This window comes from Setaria viridis, chromosome 7 (genome assembly GCF_005286985.2).
Source record: "Setaria viridis chromosome 7, Setaria_viridis_v4.0, whole genome shotgun sequence".
NCBI classification, from domain to species: Eukaryota; Viridiplantae; Streptophyta; class Magnoliopsida; order Poales; family Poaceae; genus Setaria; species Setaria viridis.
In genome coordinates this window covers 27,677,419-27,698,753 of record NC_048269.2, presented here as the reverse complement: position 1 = coordinate 27,698,753, position 21,335 = coordinate 27,677,419, and the positions used below count along the sequence as shown (strand labels likewise).

The following is a 21,335-nucleotide window of genomic DNA, read 5'->3' as shown; positions in this document are numbered from 1 at the left end:
AAGTACTCTTATTAAGAGGCTAGTTACTGAAAAGTACACTGGTGGTGGGATAAGGGAGCACATATTGAGGATGAGTAACATAGCATCAAGATGAGTTTGTAGTCCATTTGATCTTTGCCTCCATGCCCAAGAAGTTTGAGGCTTTTGTTGTTAAATACAACTCACAGCCCGACAAGTGGGGCAATGAAAAGCTTATTACCATGTGTGTGCAAGAAGAGAAAGAGAATTAAGGGCTCACGTGGTGATTCTATCAACTATGTGAGGCAAAATAAGAAGAGAAGTTATTATAACAACAATTCTAAGCTATAAGGAAAACCTCAGTGGGACAATACCTCCTCTTCTAAGGCACGTGGAAAGGCTCCACAAAATGATCACCATTAGAAATCAAACCATAAAGTGGTGGTGGATAAGGACACTTACAAATAGTGCAAGAAGAAGGAATACTATCAGAAGGATTGTGTGGATTTCATGAAGCATCCGTGTAAAAAAGGTGAGGATCTTATTACATTCGTAGATGATTCTTTATATTTAAGTTATGCAAAATCTACTTGGTGGATTGATTAAGGTGCAACTATTCATATTGCAGATTCATTACAAGGATTCCATACGAGGAGGACCTTGCAAAGAGGAGAAAAAACCATTAAGGTAGCAAATGGCGTCGAAGCTGAAGTCAAAGCCATTGGAGAACTCCCATTAGAATTAATTGATGGTTTTGTATTTTTATCTACGAGATGTTCTCTATATACCCTCTTTGCGTAGAAATTTAATAAGTGTCTCGCGCTTAGATAATGATGGATTTTCTTGTCACTTTGGTGACGGACAATGTAAGATTAAGTTTAATAACACGTGTGTTGGTCTTGCCTTCAGACAAGATGAGCTTTATTTGCTATCACTTGGTGAGATTGTAACTGTTGTAAGCGCTGAGAATATGAATGCCTCCTCGTCTATGAATGTAAGAAATAAGCAGAAAAGAATTGATGACGTATCTTTGACATTATGGCACTGTCGTTTAGGCCATATTTCGAGGGGGAGAATTGAACGATTAATTAAGAAATCAATTCTTCCGCCCTTAGAATTTTCAGATATAGAGCAATGCATCGATTGCATTAAGGGAAAGTATGTTAAGAAAATTAAGAAAGACACCAAACGAAGCACAGGAATTATAGAAATAATTCACACAGACATCTGTGGTCCGTTTCTAGTGACATCTGTGGATGGTTATAATTCATTTATAATATTCATAGATGATTATTCACGTTATGGCTATATTTATCCAATTAAGGAGTGATCAGAAGCATTGGATAAATTTAAGATATTTAAGACTGAAGTAGGAAATTAGCATAATTTAAAGATTAAGATAGTAAGATCCGACCGTGGGGGGGAAGGGGGGAGTACTACGGTCGACATACCTCATATGGTCAAGTTCCTGAACCTTTTGCAAGTTCCTTGCATGAAAATGGCATAGTTGCCCAGTACTCCACACCGGGTGAACCTCAGCAGAACGGAGTAGCTGAAAGACACAACCGTACATTAATGGATATGTTGAGAAGTATAATAAGTTACTCCACTTTACCGATTAATTTGTGGGTGGAGGCATTAAAAACCGTCATTCACATTTTTAATCAGGTTCCGAGTAAGTCGGTATCTAAAACATCATATGAGTTGTGGACTGGAAGAGAGCCCTCAATGAACTATTTGCGTGTGTGGGGCTGTCCGACTAAGGCTAAAGTATTTAACCTAAATATTAGGAAATTAGATCCTAAGACAGTCAGTTACCATTTCATTGGCTATCCAGATAAGTCAAAAGGTTATCGTTTCTATTGTCCTGACAGACATACTAAGTTTGTAGAAATGAGACATGCTTTCTTTTTGGAGGATGAGATGATCAGGGGGAGCATGGTAGCCTGAGAACTTAGCCTTGAGGAGAAGTGGGTATACATACCCACTCCGATGATTCAGGAACCGTTTTTCTCAATACCTGTTGCTGCTGCACCAATAGTGCAGGACACTATGGTAATATCACCTGTTGTTAGTTCTCCCATGGCAACAACAAATGAATATGAGGAACATGACCTTCAGGATCCTATAGAACCTGTTGTCACATATGAGGATGAGCTGCAACAGCCCCATATGGAAGATGTGTCAAATGTTGAGGCCCCTAAAAGGACAAAGTCTATGTTAGTAAAGAAGTTCAAATGGAGGGAGATCCCACCTCATTTGAAGAAGCCATGAGAAGCGCTCACTCATCGAAGTGGCCTGAAGTTATGGAAGATGAAATGAGATCCATGAGTAGCAATAAAGTTTGGGATTTAGAAGAAATTCCTAAAGGAGGCAAGACGGTAGGCTGTAAATGGGTCTATAAAACAAAATGTGACTCCAAAGGGAATGTGCAAAGATATAAAGCGCGACTTGTGGCAAAAGACTTCACGCAAAGAGAAGAAATAGATTATAATGAGATATTTTTTCTAGTCTCGTGTAAGGATTACTTTAGAATCATTATGGATTTAGTGGCGCACTATGACTTAGAATTACATCATGGATGTAAAGACGGCAGTTCTTAATGGAGATTTGAATGAAAATATTTACATGGCACAACCCAAAGGTTTTGTCATGGAAGGAAAAGAACATATGGGATGCCGCTTGAAGAAATCCATTTACGGATTAAAACAAGCCTCTAGACAATGGTCTTTGAAATTTATGAAACTATAAGAAAATTTGGCGCTAGTAGTAATGTTAATCTGCTATTGGAGATGAAGAAATTTTTATCCTCGAATTTTAACATGAAAGATCTTGGTGAAGCATCGTTCGTTTTAGGAATTGAAATTCACCGAGATAGAAAAAAGGGGTTTTAGGATTATCACAAAAGGCATACTTGGAAAATATTCTAGAAATATAGTATGCATGCGAGTAAACATACGCCTGCTCCCATAGTCAAGGGCGATAGATTTGGGAATTTTCAGTGTCCTAGGAATCAATACGAGATCGATCAAATGAAAGCGGTTCCATATGCTTCAGCTGTCGGAAGCTTAATGTATGCTCAAGTATGTACATGCCCTAACTCTTTTTGTGACTGGGATACTTGGCAAATATCAGGATAATCCAGGAATAGATCACTGAAGAATGGTAAAGAAATCGCATTATACGCAAGGCACGAAAGGTCTAATGTTAACATACAGAAGAGTTGATTCCCTAGAAATAGGAGGTACTTAGATCAGATTTTGCGGGAGATGTAGACGATAGAAAGTCCACATCAAGTTATATAGTCACTCTTGCAGGTGGAGCCGTATTGTGGAAAAGCTCCAAACAAACCGTCATTGCATCGTTCACAATATATGCTGAGTTTGTAGCATGTTATGAGACCACGGGATAAGCAAAATGGCTAAAGAAATTTGTACGCAGGTTGAAAGTGGTATACAGCATTCAAAAGCCACTCAAGATGTACTGCGACAATGAGCCAACATTATTTTATGCTCACAACAATAAGTCAGGTGGTGCTGCCAAACACATTGACATGAAGTTTTATGTTGTAAAAGAGAAAATCCAGGATCGTACTATTAGTCTAGAGCATATAAGAACAAAGGAAATGCTCGCTGATCCGCTCATGAAAGACTTACCGCTCAATATGTTCAGAGAATACTTAGCAGGCATGAGTTTACGGGAAAGCCTATGATCCCTGGATACTAAGGGCCCATAATAAGAATATGTTTCAAAATAGAAAGATGTATTGTAGCTGTTGAATCTGATAGTACGTAACAAACTATTATGATGAGGCATGCTCTATACACTGATCTATGATGAAATGGGTGCTAAATTAAGTATTCCAAGTTTAAGACTAAGCTTAAGTATAAGATGAGATCAAGAGGGAGAATGTTAGTTTCGATCTCATCCGACTCGGTCCACGACTGGACCGAACTCCTCGATTGCGCCTTGATCGAGGGCGCACAACCGAACATGGTTGGCGGGCTCCCGTCGCGCAGCGCAACAAAGAGAAAGGTGGGGGCCGGGGGCACGCATGCAAGGGTTCACTGTGCCCACCAAAACCACATGACAAACTCTAGACCGATTATCCTAGCGCTAAAGCGGTGGGAAGCTCCACCACCCCTGCACCGCGCCGTCGCCGTCCACACTCGTCGTCAACGACGCTATCACTGCCATGGCGAGCTCGTCCTCCAAGCCTGATGGTCGGTGACCCTACTCTCTCTGTCACTCTCTCACTCTCTTGGTTAGAAACATGTTGTTGTTTATTCTAAGATTAAGTTAATTACCTGCTAGATTCACACGTGGATGTCCAAGAAAATTCTATCAATCAGGTCCCGCCTCCGGCTCCGCTTTCCCTCGGCCGCCGCGCAGTCGCAGCTGTGCGTGGCGGCAAGCGGCTCGTCGTCGTGCCCGACGGTCCTGGGCTCACATGGGAACCGGCTTGCATCGCACATGTCCGTTCCTGCGCGACGTGCGCCTGCCCGTACCTAGTGACTGTCAGTGCAGACGTGCAGTCCCTCTTCCAAAATCAGTAGGCTCGCGGGTACCTACACCATGGATGCGCCTGAATGCCTGATACTCTAACGGACATCAATCTTGTTTTCAACTCTCTGATTTTTTTTTGAGGGCATTGTTGTCAACTCGAGCGTCTGCAAGACCAAGACCGGATGTTTCTTAACATTGATCAAAAACGATGTGCCCATTCGTCATAGGATTTGGAATTCTCGATGTGTTCGAGTAGAAGGAATCACATCCCCTGTTCTCACATTCATTACCAATGCAGTAAACCTTCTGTGCAGTCTACGCTACGCGGATGCCATCGCTTTGCCGTGCCGTCAGGCGTTACGTCCATGCTGTCACTTGCGACAATTGCCACGTTGTGAGTTGTGACACATGTATGAGTACATGGCAGACGACACAGCCACATGCTTGGAGAAAGGGGAAAAAAACTGCAGTTGAGAAAACCACAGAATATGCTACAAGTAGTAGTAACAGTTCTGCATGCACTTTTTCTAATCCCGGCGTCTTATCTCCTCGCGTTCCAAAATGCGAACTCCGAGGACCCATGAACTATGTGCAAATGCCGATACACCGCTGTGGCTGACGCCTGCCACCATGCACCACAGTCAACACAAGCTTCCAAAGCTTTCGGATCACCTGAAGTCCTGAACTAGCAACATTGACACAGAAGCCCTCGTGATTAACTTTATGCGGCTACGTTTACACCCCGGCGATCCAGCGGTACATGACCATGAACGCCGTCTCCTCCTCGTCGTCCGACCCCGGCGGCGCCGACATCCCCGCGGCGGCCTCCGCGTCCCACAGCCAAGGCTCCTCCTGCCGCTGCTGACCTCCCTGGCTCCACCGCGAGCTCCACCGCTCGGAGAACGTGTAGGCCGACGAGGCAAGCCGGTCCACGTACTCCCGCAGCCACCCGCGCGAGGAGCCCGCCGCCTCGGCCACCGCTTCGCCGGGAGGCGACGGCGCCGGCGCCGGCGCCGACCCCTCCTCGGCCGGGGGTTTGTCCTCCTTGACGGTGCTCGATTCCCTCGCGGCGATGATGCGCGCGACGCGGGACACCACGGCCTCCACCTCCTCGTCGATCTGGTAGTTGAAGGAGCCGAGCGAGTAGGTGCGGCTGTTCCTGTCGCCGCCGCCGCGGGCGGCCGCAGGGGACGAGCCGCGGTTGCTGACGGTGCCGATCTCCACGAGGAAGCTCGACCCGGGCCGGCCCCTCTGCGCCGGCTGCTGCTGCTGCTGCGCGGCGGCGAGCATGGCGGCGGTAAGCGAGGGGTGAAGTGGCGCGACGGCGGCGCGGCAGAGCGGGCAGGACGGCGTGGTGCGGAGCCAAGCGTCGACGCAGGCGGCGTGGAACGCGTGGCGGCACGCCGGGAGCAGCCGCAGCTCCGCGTCGGGCGTGAACGGGGACAGGCAGACCGCGCAGTCGGGCGAGCTCTTGGGCAGCGCCGCCAGCGCCGACGCCATCGTGAACAGCGGCAGCGAGTCGATCAGCCGCTGCTTCTCGTCGGCCGGGGCCTCCTCCTTCTTCCCCGCGCCCTCGGCCGCGGCCGCCGCGGGTGGTCTCGGCGCGGAATCACCCGCCGCGCTCCCGGTCGAGCCCGCAGCTTCGCCGTCGCGGTGGGTCCGGGGGAGCGAAGGACCGGCGGACGACGGCGAGGAGGAGGAGCGGTCGGAGAGGAAGCGGAGCAGGAGGTGGATGGAGACGGAGGCGAGGAAGACGAAGGCGAGCAGTGCTGCGATGATCATGAAGGACGGGAGGAACGACGAGGACGCGGAGTAGGGGGAGGTGCCGCCGATCGCGGCGGCGGGAGGCGGCTGGAGAGAAGAGGTGGAGGAGGACATGATGGCGAGCGAGGCTGGGAGGACGATGGGTTTCACCGCGAGACCCGGGATGGGGTGCGCCGCGGCTTTTATTCGCGCGGGTCTTTGGAGTGCGTGGCTTGGCGCGGCGCGGTGGTGTGCAGCGGAAGCAGAGGCCGGGAGTAAATAGTGGTTGCGTAGCCTTGCCGGGTGCGCTCAGCTCAGTTCTCACTCCAAAGTCCAAATCCCTGCAGCCGGAGGAATGGAGTTCAGGTTCAGCAGCCTTCCAAACCAAACCAAACCACGTCTTCACTCTGCATTTGCAACTGCACTACTCCTGTAATGGCGTTTCATGTCACTGTCTTGGACTTGGACGACTGATCTCTACTCTTCCTTAACCACTCCCGTAATCCTTCCATCCCGACCAACTAATCACCGGAGGTGGAGTACTATACAGGATGCATCACGCAGAGCATGCACTGACCGACAAGTATTGATTGCAGTACATCGAGCCATCAATCCGACCGAATCCATCGCAAGGGCATCAGATCGACAACGATTTTGTTGATACAGTATACACCTCCTTTCTGATGGGGCCGCCGGCCGGCCATCTCCGGACACGGCAACATTACTCCTGTAGCTCTGTACGTATGCACCGCACCGTAGATCCTCGATGCTGTACTGTATCCCACCAGCACCAAACCATTAGGGGAAGCGTATAAAAGCCGTCGGATCCAGGGGCGTACGTACCCGATACGATGCAAAGGTAGCGTAAACCGTAAATCGGCGTGCATATAATAGTGTCGACTTGCCATACGTATATGCTGTGACGTCGCAGATGTCGGAAAAAAATTCCATTTTCTAAAAAAACATACTACGGGGATTTGCGTGTGCGCGAGATTGTAAACAAGGATTTAGAACACGTAGCGGGAAGTAGCCCCTTGCCTCCTTATGATGAGCGATGACGTGGCTTCATCTGGTGACAAGTTTTGCAGCACAGCGATCAACGAGAAGCTGACCCCAGGATGAGAAACGAGAATGAAAACGATGGGAGGAGGAGAAAACGATGAAATGGGGTAGAATTTGCTCGGAAGATGTCGCGTCATTAATTATACGAGGGGCGTGCGGCATTGCTAGGAGTGAGTTGGAGATCCATGATTACACCTCCGTTCGGTCACTTGGATCCACAGGCGGCAGCACATGTACATCGCCCGTGCAGATAAGAGGGGTATTGATATTTTGTACCCATCGGTAATCACTAGATTAGCAGTACTGGTAGTTGCCACTTGACGAGCATCACAAGGAATCATAACTGGTTTGCATAGTTGCATGGTCTGGGATGTCAGACTGTTACTCCTATTTGAGCATCCCTGGTTCAGAACCACGGCATCAGAGTTTACTGATGATGACCGGCGGTCTACTAGAACCATGCTTTTGCCAGTAAAAAGAATTTGCCCCAAAATGGAGGACAGCTGCACAGCTCACAAGGCTACTGTGAAAGGGGTCTTTCGTTAGTGCGCGAGAGATGAAGAGGCCCGTGCCTTTTAATCCAAAGCAAGGAATCACGAAAAGGCTTTGCTTGGCTTGCACACTTAGCATGCGCCGGCCGGCCGGGTCGGGTTCCTCAATTGGCCTTGGCTCTCCCGAGTCCCCAGCCTCTGTGTCGCCGTGGCTACAGTTGGAGAGCCGTATCCGGGGTGGTGTAAAGGACGGCCGCTTTGGTGATGAATTCCCTGCCTCATGGCGCTCACCTTTTGCCGCCTCAGTTATGATGGGCATGGGATGCACTTGCGCACTGTGTCCTGTCCTGGGTGCCATTTCTTTCCTACCCTTTCCCATCGATCTTACTGATGTCGCGCTCTCATGAACCATGATGGTGCCAGGCGCTAAAAACTTTCGCGTGGATGGAGATGGAGTAGCTCTCCAGCTCTGACGGTGGCGCCACCAGAATGGAAGAAATGAGCTTGAACTGTCTTGTCAGAGTCTCGTTGTCGCCGAGCACCTGAGTTCTTCCCGTTCACCTTTACTCCTTGGTAACTTTGAAAACGACAGCATGTCGACGGATGAATTTACTGGCAAGAGTAAGAATCTAACACAAGACAACGCCGTGCGATGGCTGCAGCCACCAAACTCTCGCTAGACTGACATAGATCATAGCATGGATGTTGATTACCTGACGATGTGCCACGGGCTACTACTACTGATGAGTAGTCAATCCAGCTCAATGATGTAGCTTACACACTTTTTTAAAAGATGAGCTTAGCAGTTAGCAAAGCTACCTGAAACTCCTGCTGGGAGAGATCCAACCAAACCATACGTGTGCTGATACCGGTTGGCACGGGGTGACACCATGCGATCTCCGTGATGGTGCCGCGAGTGACCTAATTCGCCCGTGACATCACCCGGGAATTCTGTCGCGCGGGACGCGGCGCTTTCTTTGCCTGGATCCGCACGGAAGAAACCCTTCCAAGCTTCCATTTCGGTTGGTCCACCACGAGTTCTGGGCGAAGCGCGGACTCCGTGACGAGGAATCGGAGCCGGATCCGGCCAAATTTGTTAGCAGCTTGTTGTTCACCAAGATGACCGAAAAGCAGCGGCAACCTAACCCAAAACGTCTGCTCGGCCTCCGGCAGCGCACACGCAGACACGCAGTTGGTGCTCACTGGGACTCTGAAGCTGAAGAAAAGGGGGGCACTGGGAAGCAGAGAAGAAAGTTGCAAAGGGATCTTCAATTTTCGCGGCCCAATTATAATGGCCCAGTTACAGTCAACGGTAGGGAAATTCCGTTATTTTTCGGCCCTAACGGAGAAAACGCAGGTTTCTGTTGGGCCATGAAGGCCAGAAGCCGGCGTTTCATGTACGGTAGGCTTCTCCGGGACGTCAACAATCGCCGACGTGGCGGCCTTGGACTTCCGCCTGCAGAGAGCCCACGCGCAGAGGCAGCCCACCAGCACCGCAAGGAGGCCACATGCGGCAGCGGCCCATCCTGCCACAAACGCGCCATTCTTCTTTTTCTTGGGTCGCGCCCCGCTGCCGTCGTCGTCCGCCGCCGCGTTTTCCGCTGGCAGCGGCGGGTTGGGCCCGGCGAGGCTGTCGGTGTCGTACGTCTGGAGCTTGAACACCTCGAGCCCGTTCAGGATGGCGTCGTAGTACTCCGGCAAGGTCTTCACGTCCGGGTACAGCGCGACCCACAGGTCCGTCTGGCCGGCGCCCGGCGCCGTGACGACGAGGTAGTCGACGTACGCCGGCCGGCCGATGCCGCCGCTCCAGGCGATCACGTCCATGCCCGCCTGCGCCGTCTGGTTGTTGATGTAGACGTAGAAGACGCGCTGGTTCACGCGCGTGATCGGGTACTGGATCTCGCAGAAGTGGAGCCGCAAGATGTAGTAGAACCCGGCGTCGACGGGGAGGATCCAGGTGAGGTTGTAGTTCAGGTTGACCTGCGCGGACGGGCCCATCGACCTCGCCGACGCGTACATGCCCTTCGGCGCGACGTACGGCGGCACCGACGGCCGGTACTGGATGGTGACGTTGCTGTCCTTGGGGTAGCTCACGCCGAAGGCCGCGCCGTATATGTAAGCGGAGTCCTCGTCCCACGAGCGGTAGAGGAGGCCGGAGTCGTTGCCGGGAGATACGGCCGTGCCGCCGACGTTGAGCCGGTACATGGTCTGGAACGCCGTGTCAGCGCGGATCGGCATCGGGGCCGTGCGCCCGCCGTTGGCGAAGGTCGGCACGGGCTTCGCGACCACGTCGGCCGGCGTGGGCACGATCTCGATGCCGTTCACGAACGCGTAGTGGGCGCTGGAGGACGGGGCGAAGGTGACGTCGAGGCCGCCGGCGCTGACGTTGAGGGAGAACTCGCGCACGAGGCAGGCGGCGTTGAGCGCCAGCGCGGTCTGGGACGCGTTGAAGTCGCGGAGGAGCGTGACGCCTCCCGTGGCGACGCCGAAGAGCGCGTCGCCCGCGCCGCGGCCGCCGTAGTCCGCCGGGTAGAAGAAGAGGCGGAGGAACACGCGCCCGGGGCGCACGGGGAAGGAGTAGGTGTGGGCGGAGCCGAACACGCGCGCCGTCATGTACGGGACGGCGGACGGGAGCGAGGGGTCCTCGTACGGCGCGCCGGCCGCGACGCCTCCGCCCACCGACGGCGCGTCGCGGTCCCACGTCCGGCCGTCCGAGTCGGCGGTCGAGACGGAAGCGCCGCAGTTCACGCGGATCTGCCCGGCGACGGTTGTGGTGTTGTCGCCGCTCGCCGCGGCGGCGAGCGACACGGCGAGGGTCAGCAGGGTGAGGCGCGGGAGCAAAGCTGCGAAGGCCATTAGGTTCTAGCTGCGGATGGCGTGGAATCAAATGTCATGGGAGGCGCGAGCGTTCTTGCTCGTTCGGTGTGTAGTGAGTGCATCATTAGCTGGGAAGAAGATAAATAGGGCAGTGGCGATGGAGACCTTCCACTCTATTTCATGCGGCCATGGCCATGCCGACGACGAGGCGACGATGCTCCGGTGCGCGCGTGTTCACGACGCGGAGCGGCGAACAGATTCCACACCCCACCATGTCAGCGTCACGCGCCCGTATCCGAACCGGGCTTCCGGGCCTAATTCAATGCAGTCGGCGAGATTTAATAAATTAATTAATTAGTGGATAAACCATGCGTTGAACCGAGCCCGCGACCCAGTCAGGCAGTGACACCAACGAGTCGTGCCCCAAGTGCTGGGGATGAACTGTAAGCCACCGCACAGATGGCGGCTAACCCGGCATCCAGCTAGCCGCCTCCCACGAGGAGGATTCGAGCACAAACTGGCAGCTGAACGCGATCGATGTTCCTTGCGGAAGCCGGCTTCGGCGACTTGGGTCGTTTGGATCTTAACACGGTGCGTGTGTTCTGCGCACGACTGCTCGCTCGTCGGTGATCGATCCGTGGTCACTGGTACTGGGTTGGTGAAACAGCATTCCTTGGCTCCACCATGGTAACAGTACGGACTACGGAAGCACTATGCAAAAGAAGATTCCCCGTCACATCAAACTTGCGGTACATGCATGGAGTACTAAATGTAGATGAAATTAAAAACTAATTGCACAGTTTTGTTGTACTTTGCGAGACGAATCTTTTGAGCCTAATTAGTCAATGTTTGGACAATAATTCACAAATACAAACGAAATGCTACAGTGTGCTACAGTGCTGCAACAGTAATTTGGCACCTCCAAACTTTGACAACTACGAGGCTTGCCTCAAATCAAAGCATATTAACGCATCTCCAGTAGTAGGCAGGCCTTTAAGGCATCGTATGTTTGATTCCTGCCTTCTGTACAAGTGGCAAGAACCTAATCCAGTAAGTTCCCTGTATAACCATCCGATGCTGTAACAGCAAGCTAGGACAAGCAGCGAATGAACTTCAATTATGAGAACGTATCTGGTGCGGGTCTAGAGATGAACAGGTGCAACCCGCACTATTGAAGTGCTGATTTCACTTTTTTGTATTTCCTTGCACAGATTTTTGTTGCATCTAAAATTTTGCATGAACTTAGATCTTTGCATCATCTATCCATCCATATTTTTGGTTGAATTTTACATGCACATTTTGGTTGGGTTTTTTTTTTGTGCGGGAGTACGGGAGTATATGAGAGGGTGGGAGGACAGGATATGCTCTCCTTCAATTATACCGTAAACTTACTCCAATGGTAAACCTCCACCCAAATTTGATGTAAAATGCACACCATCGCCATCTCCACGCGTAGACAGGCCTAACACATATGTATGTCTGACCTTTGCTTTCTGTAGGAGTGGCCAGAACCTAATCCAGCAACTTCCTCTGTACATAACCATCCGGTGATGTAACAGGAAGCTAAGACGAGCACCGTGTGCACTGAAATTGCTCGGTCATTCATGAGCGTCCGCTGTTGGATTCACTTGTGCGCTCCCCGTGTTGCAAGTGGCGAAAAAACGTGTCTCCCGAGCGCCGCTCTTCGCCGACGACGACGCGGACGACGAGTGCGCCGTCTGCTCACTAGTCGACGCCCGCCCTCTGCTACGGCCACTCCGGCCGGACGACGACGACGTGGTGTTGCTCGACGGGTTACCCCCGCCACCAGGCGGCCCGTACATCGCCACGGGCATCTCCAGCGGGAGCTCCGGCAGCGGCGCCTCGAACTGGAGCACGCCCATGGCCTGCCGGATGGACGGCCGGGCCGCGGAGTCCGGGTGCGCGCACCAGAGCCCCACGACCAGCGCGCGCTCCACCTCCGCCTCCGGCGCGTCGAGCAGCCGCGCGTCCGCCGCGGCGAGGAGCTCGCCGCTCCCGTAGAGCTCCCAAACCCACCGCACGAGCAGCACCCTACCCTCGTCCTCCTCGTGGATGACGGGCTTCCGGCCGCAGGCGATCTCGAGGAGGACGACGCCGAAGCTGTAGACGTCGGACCTGGTGGTGGCGCGGCAGGTCACCGCGCACTCCGGGTCGATGTAGCCCCTCGTGCCGGCTACCATGGTGGTGCGCGCGGCGCAAGTGTGGTCGACGAGGCGCGCCAGGCCGAAGTCGCCCAGCTTCGCGGTGAAGGACGCGTCCAGCATCACGTTGCTCGGCTTGATGTCCCGGTGCACCACGCACTGCTCCCACTCCTGGTGAAGGTACAGGAGGGCAGACCCCATGCCAAGAATGATGTCGTACCTGAGATGACGCCCAAAAGAGAAACTAAACAGATTATTTCTCTTTTTTTTTCCTTGCAGATTTAAGCAGCAATTCAACAAAGAGATCGACTAGTTCCTCATTTGGTTGACCATGTTCGTTCGTACCTGATTGGCCACGTCAGCACGTTGCTCGTGCTGTAGAGATGAGTTTCGAGGCTGCCGTTGGTCATGAGCACGTAGACGAGCAGGAGCTCGTTGCCCTCGTGGCACCACCCGACAGGCTGCACCAGATTGCGGTGCCTGAGCAGGCTTATGATGGTCACCTCAGAGATGTACTCCCTCCTCCCCTGCTTCGACGTCTTGGAGACCCTCTTGATGGCGACATGAAGGCCCTGATCCTGCAAGAACCCACGGTAGACGGAACCGAAGCCGCCCTCGCCGAGCTTCCAGTCGTCGGAGAATCCCCGTGTCGCCTTCGACAGCTGTCTGTAGGTGAATCTCCGAGGCCCTGTCCCCTTCTTGAACTCATCGTCCATGTCTCCGTCTCTTGGTGCATCCTTTTGCCTTTGCTTGGTGCCCTTTCTTTTCTGGTACTCGCGGTAGAAGAGCCACGCCACTATGATGAGCAGTATGGCGGTCCCAGTGGATGCCAATCCGGCTATTAGGCCTATGTGTGTCGTCTTTGATGTTTTGCTTTCTGTCATTCAAAGACAGATTCAGTTAGCAACATGTGGTGACTGTTAATCGTAGGAGCGACACAATTACATAACCACGAAGACCATTGCAGAAGCTTGTAAAAACAGTGCATATAATTCGCTGATGATGAGCATACAGGATTCTCGGAGTGATTTTGCAGATGATAAACAAAGTTCCAAACTTTATCTATGGATTAGTTATGACCAACACAACACAAATCACTAGAGAGAACGAAGAAGAAGAAATACAACTAAGAAATGGGGAAGCCACTTGCCGGCCTTGTTGACGACGGCAACGTTGGCGAGAGTGGACTCGAACGACCAAGAAAGGATCTGATGGCGCTCGACGTAATCCCCGGTGGCCGCCGAGAAGCCCACCGCCGCCTGCTGCGGCAGCCCTACCGCCCTGAAGTCGACGGGGGCGCTGACTTTGTAGAGACCCAGCAACCCCGGCTGATCGTCGAACCGGAGCGTCGCGGAGAGCGTGCCCGCGTCGGCGTCGTACCTGACCCACGCCGACATGGTCCCGTTGAAGCACCCGTCGGGCAGCGCCGCGTACGCCGCCGACGCGATGCCGTTGACGTCCACGCCGACGTGGTTCACGGTGTTGTTGGGGTCCCAGACGTTCCTGAACGCGTCGAACTCGACGGCGACGGTCGCCGGGAAGTAGGTGTTGGCCGGGTTGCCGGGGTTGTTGACGAGCCCGAGGAAGCCGCCGTTGGAATCCTCCGGGAGGGTCGGGGGGTACGTTCCAACGAAGAACGCCATGCCGTCGCCCTGCAGCGCAGGCATGCACATCATGTCGTCTAACAAATGCCAGGCTCATAGCAGAAGCCCGAAGCTAAGAAATTCTTTGGGATGAGCTCCATCCTGAGAGGTATTGTTGTGTGGCTTGATGACGAAGGTGAAGTTGGAGGTGAAGCTGGCGACCTTGCCGGTGTTGTCCCAGAGCTGCACCGGCAGCCCGTATGCCACGCGCCCCGTGCTCCAGGCCGTGTCCTTGGTCAGATCAATCCGATCGCCGGCGGCTGTGGCGTTGGACATGTACTTGAGGTCGGGACTGGGTGAGGGGCTGAGGGCGCCGGGAGTGGAGAAGTCGAAGTTGAAGCTAACCGAGGTGGCATGGGAAACGGTAGTAACACACAGCAGGTAGGCGAGGCTGAGCCTGAGGAGAAGGTCTTTGGGACCTTCTTAGCCGTGGCCATGGCGGCTAAAGCTTTCTGTGCCAACAAAAATAGTCAGAAACTCTTGTACAATCAACATTTATCAAGCCGTCTTTCTTCTTGACCATGGACATGGCGGCTAAAGATTTCTGTCCGCTGAAGGGGTTGTCGTCGTTTTTGGTGATCTTTATCTGCAAACAAGTTGCTAAGCAAGCGTGCGTACATTCCACTAATTTTAGTTTACGCGCTAAAATGAGCATTTCCACGTCATATAAACTTAGGGGGGAGGAAAGTCCCCACCCGAGTGAGAGTTTACAATAAACGCCGGCAAGCCGGCGATGATAGCACCACTACAGCGGCATGTCTAATAATACATCGATTTAATTATATAGTACCTCTATTAGTACTGTTATGTCATCAATAGCCATCTAATACCACACCCATACATTAGTTTGGTCGTAGACACACGCTAGTTCTCTCACAAATTTTAGAATATGTGCATCGCTGGCTACAAGTTTGCAATCCACTTTTCCTCTCTTTTCTCCAACTCAACACAAATCTACTGTCGGCATGAGAGAGAGAGAGAGAGAGAGAGAGAGAGAGAGAGAGAGAGAGAGAGATTACATGCTAAACAATGTACGCCAGGCATTGATAGTTCTCTCGAGTATTTGCCGAACGGACCGTAGCTTAGTCTTTTGAATTTGAGTCGTTGACTTAGTAGAATCAACGGCATTATCTTTCAATGGTTGACGATGTGCGTGCCCATTGGAAATGAAATGCCTGTGGTGATTTCATCACTCTTAAGATTTGTTAGTCCAAATTCTCGAATGTGCTTATAGAGGGTAAGTACCCGTGTGTGTAGTGTGAGAGTGCGTTTGTACCTGATTTCAGGGGGGGGGAAAACTTATACATGTGAAATCACATTACCGCATCAAACAAAAATCAAGAAAAGTCCAAATGCAAGTAGTCTAGTGCTTCTCCATTTTATTGATGTATAGATATTACAATTTGGGCATCCCCTCTCCTCTTATGTGGAGGTGAAGAGACCCAACTTACATTGCTAGCTCCTTAAAGGCCAGGATAAGTGTCCAAATCAGTCCTATAGGCCTATCATATCACAACACTCCAAGGACACGTATTCTAACGTCATGCTCATGTTTCAGAAACTCCTTTCTAAAACCCAGGGAAAAAAGAGTAAGGAGAAAAGAGTACATAGCCCAGGTATCTTGGCATGCACATGCCTCATTGACCTGGCTGTCTATTGGTAACTCGAGTGTTTTGGCAGCATGTGGCACTCGAGTGCCAGATGTGCCCAAAACACTCGATTTTGCCAGATCTGACAAATCGAGTGTTTTGGCAGCAGCCAACACTTGATTATCTCAACCACCTGATTTAGATCTAATGGCTGGAATTTGTGCACATCTAATTTACTATTTGAGACACATAATTCACAAATAAAACTTAGACAATCAGAATCATACAAATTCAGATAGAGAATTGAAGCATAAAATTGGCAGACAACTTAAATGATTGAAGGACAAAGCATACTTAAAAATAATCATATTCAAATATTACAAACTAGAATTGCAGTTTGAGAGTAACATTACAAAGCCAAGTGCTTGACACACTGTGACTGGATGAAACCGCTAAAGACCATGACACAAGAAGAGATGTAGAGATAAAAAAACAGCTGGTAGTAGTTGATCTGTGAAAAGTAATTGATCTGCAAATGATGGAATATAGAGTTAGAACATAAGTTGAAGAACACATGATGAGTTACATGTCAGGAAGATGCAATTTACATATAATTTCCTAGTGTAATAAAGGTAACATAACCGTGTAACTGAAACTAAATGATAGAATCCGTATGGAAAAAAATTGAGATTGAGACAAGAATAGAATCCGTATGGAAAAAAAATAAGATTGAGACAAGAATAATAACCATGCAACAGCTAAAGACCATGACACAAACAAGGAGATAAAAACAGCCACTAGCAGCTGATTCATGAACAGCAACAGCAATTGATGTGCAAATGATGCAATATAGTAAGAACAAAACCTAAAGAACGCATGATAAGTTACATGTCAGAAAGATGAAATATACACAAATTTTCTAGTGTAATAAAAGTAACATAACCATGTAACTGAAACTAAATGATACAAAGTGTAATTTCCTAAACTGGAATTGCAGTTTCATAGAAACGCATATTGATCATATTAATGATATGGACAAATTGTTCAATATGACATATCTCTTTTCAGTAAGCAAAATGATACTCCCTCCATCCCAAATTATAAGTCATTCCAAGAATCTTGGAGAGTCAAAGTATCTCAAGTTTGACCAAATTTATATGATAATATAATAACATTTATGGTGTCAACTAAGTGTCATTAGATTCTTCATCAATTATATTTTCATAGTATACCTATTTGATGTCATAAATCTTTATAATTTTCTCTATAATTTTGGTCAAACTTGAGATGCTTTGACTCTCCAAGATTCTTGGAATGACTTATAATTTGGAATGGAGGGAGTACTTGATAGGATTGAAATCTGTATCAAGGGGAACTAGCAGTGGTATGCATATATTAAATTGTTAGATCAATGGAAAGCAATTGCAAATAATATGTAAAAACAACGGGCCATGTAGATGAAAAGAGTGACAGGAAATGATCTCCAACCAAGAGGCACATCAGGGACAAGGTTAAAATTACTTTGTAAGAGAGTTAACCTTGCCTTCAGATGCTATATGACAAGATTTCTATTAATGAGATAAGCAACCTACTTGGCAAATTTGTTCGGAATAAAGCACTTATCAAAGTGAAGCAAGGACACAATTTTTTCAGTAAACTGTCAAACAAGTAAAGAGATCTTTTACAAAACCCCAGAAATGCAGGTTGCTCAGAGACTTCAAACCTAATTTCTATGCAATGCAGATTACCAAATTAATTTGGACGATCGATGAAAACCCCAAAATAAATTCAGAGCAGAGTTCAAACACTAAAAAAGTACATTAGCAGATATGTCTAACAAAATACAAATAACTGTACAACTAGCCCATTATCATCACATGTTTGAAACTTTGGAGTACATGTCACCTAGATGAAAAATACATGAGAGAAGCATGGAATTTGCATCTCATTAGTTAGTGTAGTAACAATATTATCAAGTTGTATTAACCAACTGGATGTTTAGGTGGCTACAGACTTGTACACACACTACCAGTATTCAGGGAGAAACAAAAAGGACTGATTTTTCTGATAAAAATAGTGTCAACCAGAGCGATGACAAGAAAGTACAATAACCAATCACTAGATATTAACTTTTAAATTTAAACTTATTTTATTGCACTGAATGAATCATGAATAGGAATATATTGCAAGTCTGACTCTACAAGAACACATAACTAGACATACAAAACCCCATAAATGCAAGTTGCTCGGAGACTTGAATTTTAATTTCTATGCAATGCTGCAACCCCAATGCAGATTGCGCAGATGTCTTAGATTTCCCAGAAATTATATGCAAATCAATCAAATTAAATAATTCAGATTTCTTTTTTATTGAATACAACACATTAATTTGGGCTGTCAGTGAAACCCCCAAAGACAGATTGCTCAAATTTTCCCAAAATTATCTACAGATTACTCAAATAAATCAGATTTCTTTTCCATGGAATGCAGATTAACAAATTAATTTGAGCGGTCAGTGAAACCCCCAAAGAAAAGCAGATTGCTTAGATGTTTCAGATTTCACCAAAAATATAACAGATTTCAAAGATAAATCAAGTACACTACAAGGGTGAATTCAGATATAACTATAGAACTGGCACAACCCTATACCAACTTTGAACAACATAACAACCATATACCAATCTACATGTCGGACATATAGAACTTACACTTGATAAGCTAGTGTAACAAGACTAATGACATTATGTAAGTGATCCTAATGCTCAAAATTTAGCATGTAGGATCAGAGAGAATACTTTGGAAAAGAAACAGAGGGATAACCTTGTAGGGGCAACAGGCACTAGAAATTCCAGAAAATTACTCTATGGACAGCCTAACAGTAGATGCCATGAGAAAAAAAATATCTAGATCCAGAAATATAAACCATTCAGATAACATATACAAATGCCAAAAAGATGATAGGCAGCGCTTGGTAGAAGACTATGGGTACATAAAGCCACCAAACAGTAACAAAATTTGTGATGATCAGTCTAGATTTTCAGGAAGTACTTTGTAAAGAATTATACCAAATAGGTACTTGTATTTTTTATGTACCAGAACATTACAAATCGTTGGCACATGTAGAAATGGTATTTATAACTGCGGCAGTAGTGCCAAACAGAGTTAGTAGCATTTCTGGTGAACCCCAACAAGAAAGTTTGCCACCAAGACTACAACTGGACAAAAAAAACATCACAACTCAGAATTTGTACATAACAAACATATTTGTCGGCAATGTTCTGGAACCTATATGCTATATAGTTACTATTCTCTATTCTTAGTGGCATCAATAAATCATTTGACAGTAAAAGGAACAACACCATAGAGAAAACCTATCGCATTCCTACCCATAATGCAAACAAGAATAGATCAAATCACACAGAAAAGAAGAAAAATGAGATCTACCTTTGCAACCTTGATATTGTCCTAGAACTCATGAAGGCAACTACAAAGGGAGATATCAAACCTTAGAGGACTACGATCGAAGTAGCAACTAGTCAGAGCTCCAAATAGACACATCATCTCGTGCGATTTGGGATTCACATGAGCATTTGAACCAAAATCAATCGCGCACAAATCACCACGGATTTGTTAGGCCACACAGTACAATCATACTCCACATATAAGACCAAATAGAAGTAGAGATCAATCAGAACTACATTTACAGATATTAACTCAATCAAATCGAGATCTAAAATACGCAGTCAAATGAAGAACTAAGCAGTAAAAAAGGAACCAAAATAGCATAGAAATGACAAATGAGCACCCAAAACTGCAGGTGGTTAGCTTCTGTGGGACGTCGAGGAAGGGGCAGGTGGAGACGTCGAGGATGGCGAGCTCCGGGCAGTAGCAGCTTGAGAGAAACCTGGGTCGGCAGCGGCCGTCGAGGGAAGGCAGTTCGTGGCTGCAACGGCGGGAGCGGAGCTTGGCGCCCGTCGTTGAGGAGGGCAGCTGCGGATCTGGCGATTGCTGTCGGGGTAGGGTCAGCGGTGGTCGGCGCGGAGGTGAGGGGCTGCAGCGGCTATCTTGGTGAGAGGCGGCGGCAGAGGCAGCGGCGGCGGCGGCGGCGTGGAGTTGCGACAGCAGCAAAGCGGAATGACGAGGGAATGCCGTCTGCAGTGAGGCCCCACATATCAACAAATAAAAAAAAGACCAGAATGAACTGTAGATCGGAGGGACAAGAGCAGATGACAGAGCAGATCAGCGGCTCAAAAATCGAGCGCTCGCAGCGTCTAAAACGCTCGGGTGCCATATAGATTTATCGTTGAGGGGAAACCCAATAGGAAAAAAAAAACTCAATCAAGAGGAAAGGAGATGGAGATATAATAATTTGGGGCTTGATTGTGATCCTGGCAATCATTTATACGCTGACTTTTTGGATCATGGGCTCATGGCGATGGCGACCGAGCGACTAAATAAACATTCACCGAAGTTCAAAAAATTTTGCCGATCCCCTTAACGAATGGAAGAATAGCGTATTTAAGTTACTGGATTTTTCCCTTTTGTGCTGAAACCAAAACCAGGTTTAGCGTGCGAATTCATATGTAAGATATTCGCTCTCCTTGTGAATTAGCCGATCTGCTTTCAAGGCGACAGTTGAAATCTTCTTATTATCCCGTATCTCATTGTTTTATAGTCACCCTTTTGAATAGATGCCTGCAAGCGATGATCTTATAACCTAGATTTTCTACATTTTTTAGGTCATTCTCAGTGGAAGATTCATGAGGAGTTCGTGAGCATTAAATTACATATCACATCAGCAGTGTGCTGACTTAACAAGGTATTTATGAGGAGAGAGAAGTAGAAGTTTCATCATATGTGAAAGAAATTTCATCCTCATGATACTCAACTAGCACCATAACCTAACTCCCAGTCTTGATAACCGTACAGTAAAACTGTGCATTAAGACTAGTCTTATATTTCATAGTCCCTGTCGCAGCCGCGAGTATGCACAATTTATAAGCGAGACTTAAATGTCATTTAATTTACCCGTTATTTATGCCACTCATTGACCACGCTGAACCAGTTCGCTCCGACTCCCTGAGTGTTCCTCACGCAGATGTTCGGTTATAGATCCACTACCTTTGCACATGTATTTAAACATACCACCAATGACCGATCAACAGAGCCTGTATGGTCGATCCCAATCTCCTTCGTAGTGTAGTGCTGGTTCTGGTTGAATCTGCAATCTGTTTCCGTCGCACACTTCTGCTGCCATGGCGTCCAAAAACACTTCTTCCTCCCCTTCCCCCACCGGCAGCGCCACTGCCCGTCGACCACCCAGATGGTGAGCATCCGTTCCCATCGACCCTGCGCGTGCCGCCA

The 21,335-nt window shown here is 48.7% G+C and overlaps 3 protein-coding genes and 1 long non-coding RNA gene across 4 annotated transcripts; all 4 read right to left on the bottom strand.

Moving 5' to 3' along the window:
* Positions 1-4,921: 4,921 nt before the first annotated feature.
* LOC117863179 (E3 ubiquitin-protein ligase ATL4) lies at positions 4,922-6,698 on the bottom strand. Its single transcript, XM_034746787.2, has one exon. The coding sequence runs from the start codon at positions 6,340-6,342 to the stop codon at positions 5,200-5,202; it is 1,143 nt and encodes a 380-aa protein (XP_034602678.1). The 5' UTR covers positions 6,343-6,698; the 3' UTR covers positions 4,922-5,199.
* Positions 6,699-9,004: 2,306 nt separating this feature from the next.
* LOC117862896 (receptor-like protein kinase FERONIA) lies at positions 9,005-10,825 on the bottom strand. Its single transcript, XM_034746446.2, has one exon. The coding sequence runs from the start codon at positions 10,614-10,616 to the stop codon at positions 9,087-9,089; it is 1,530 nt and encodes a 509-aa protein (XP_034602337.1). The 5' UTR covers positions 10,617-10,825; the 3' UTR covers positions 9,005-9,086.
* Positions 10,826-11,929: 1,104 nt separating this feature from the next.
* Positions 11,930-14,911, bottom strand: LOC117864363 (L-type lectin-domain containing receptor kinase IX.1). Its single transcript, XM_072295340.1, has 5 exons — positions 14,887-14,911; positions 14,479-14,804; positions 13,886-14,391; positions 13,085-13,612; positions 11,930-12,959 (listed from the first exon to the last, which is right to left on the bottom strand). Exons 1-5 carry the CDS (start codon positions 14,909-14,911, stop codon positions 12,176-12,178), a joined length of 2,169 nt encoding a protein of 722 aa, XP_072151441.1. The 3' UTR covers positions 11,930-12,175.
* A 1,393-nt stretch (positions 14,912-16,304) lies between these two features.
* On the bottom strand, positions 16,305-20,573 carry LOC117864364 (uncharacterized). Its single transcript, XR_004642390.2, has 2 exons — positions 19,777-20,573; positions 16,305-16,500 (listed from the first exon to the last, which is right to left on the bottom strand). It is a non-coding gene; the product is annotated as an uncharacterized lncRNA (long non-coding RNA).
* Between the last annotated feature and the right edge of the window lie 762 nt (positions 20,574-21,335).

Coding starts and splice junctions, on each gene's coding strand:
- LOC117863179 (XM_034746787.2), bottom strand. CDS start 6,342: ATGTCCTCCTCCACCTCTTCTCTCCAGCCGCCTCCCGCCGCCGCGATC.
- LOC117864363 (XM_072295340.1), bottom strand. CDS start 14,911: ATGTCCATGGTCAAGAAGAAAGACG. Junction 14,805..14,886: donor CATGGTCAAGAAGAAAGACG/GCTTGATAAATG, acceptor GCCACGGCTAAG/AAGGTCCCAAAGACCTTCTC. Junction 12,960..13,084: donor GTGCTGACGTGGCCAATCAG/GTACGAACGAAC, acceptor GCGTCATCTCAG/GTACGACATCATTCTTGGCA.
- LOC117862896 (XM_034746446.2), bottom strand. CDS start 10,616: ATGGCCTTCGCAGCTTTGCTCCCGCGCCTCACCCTGCTGACCCTCGCC.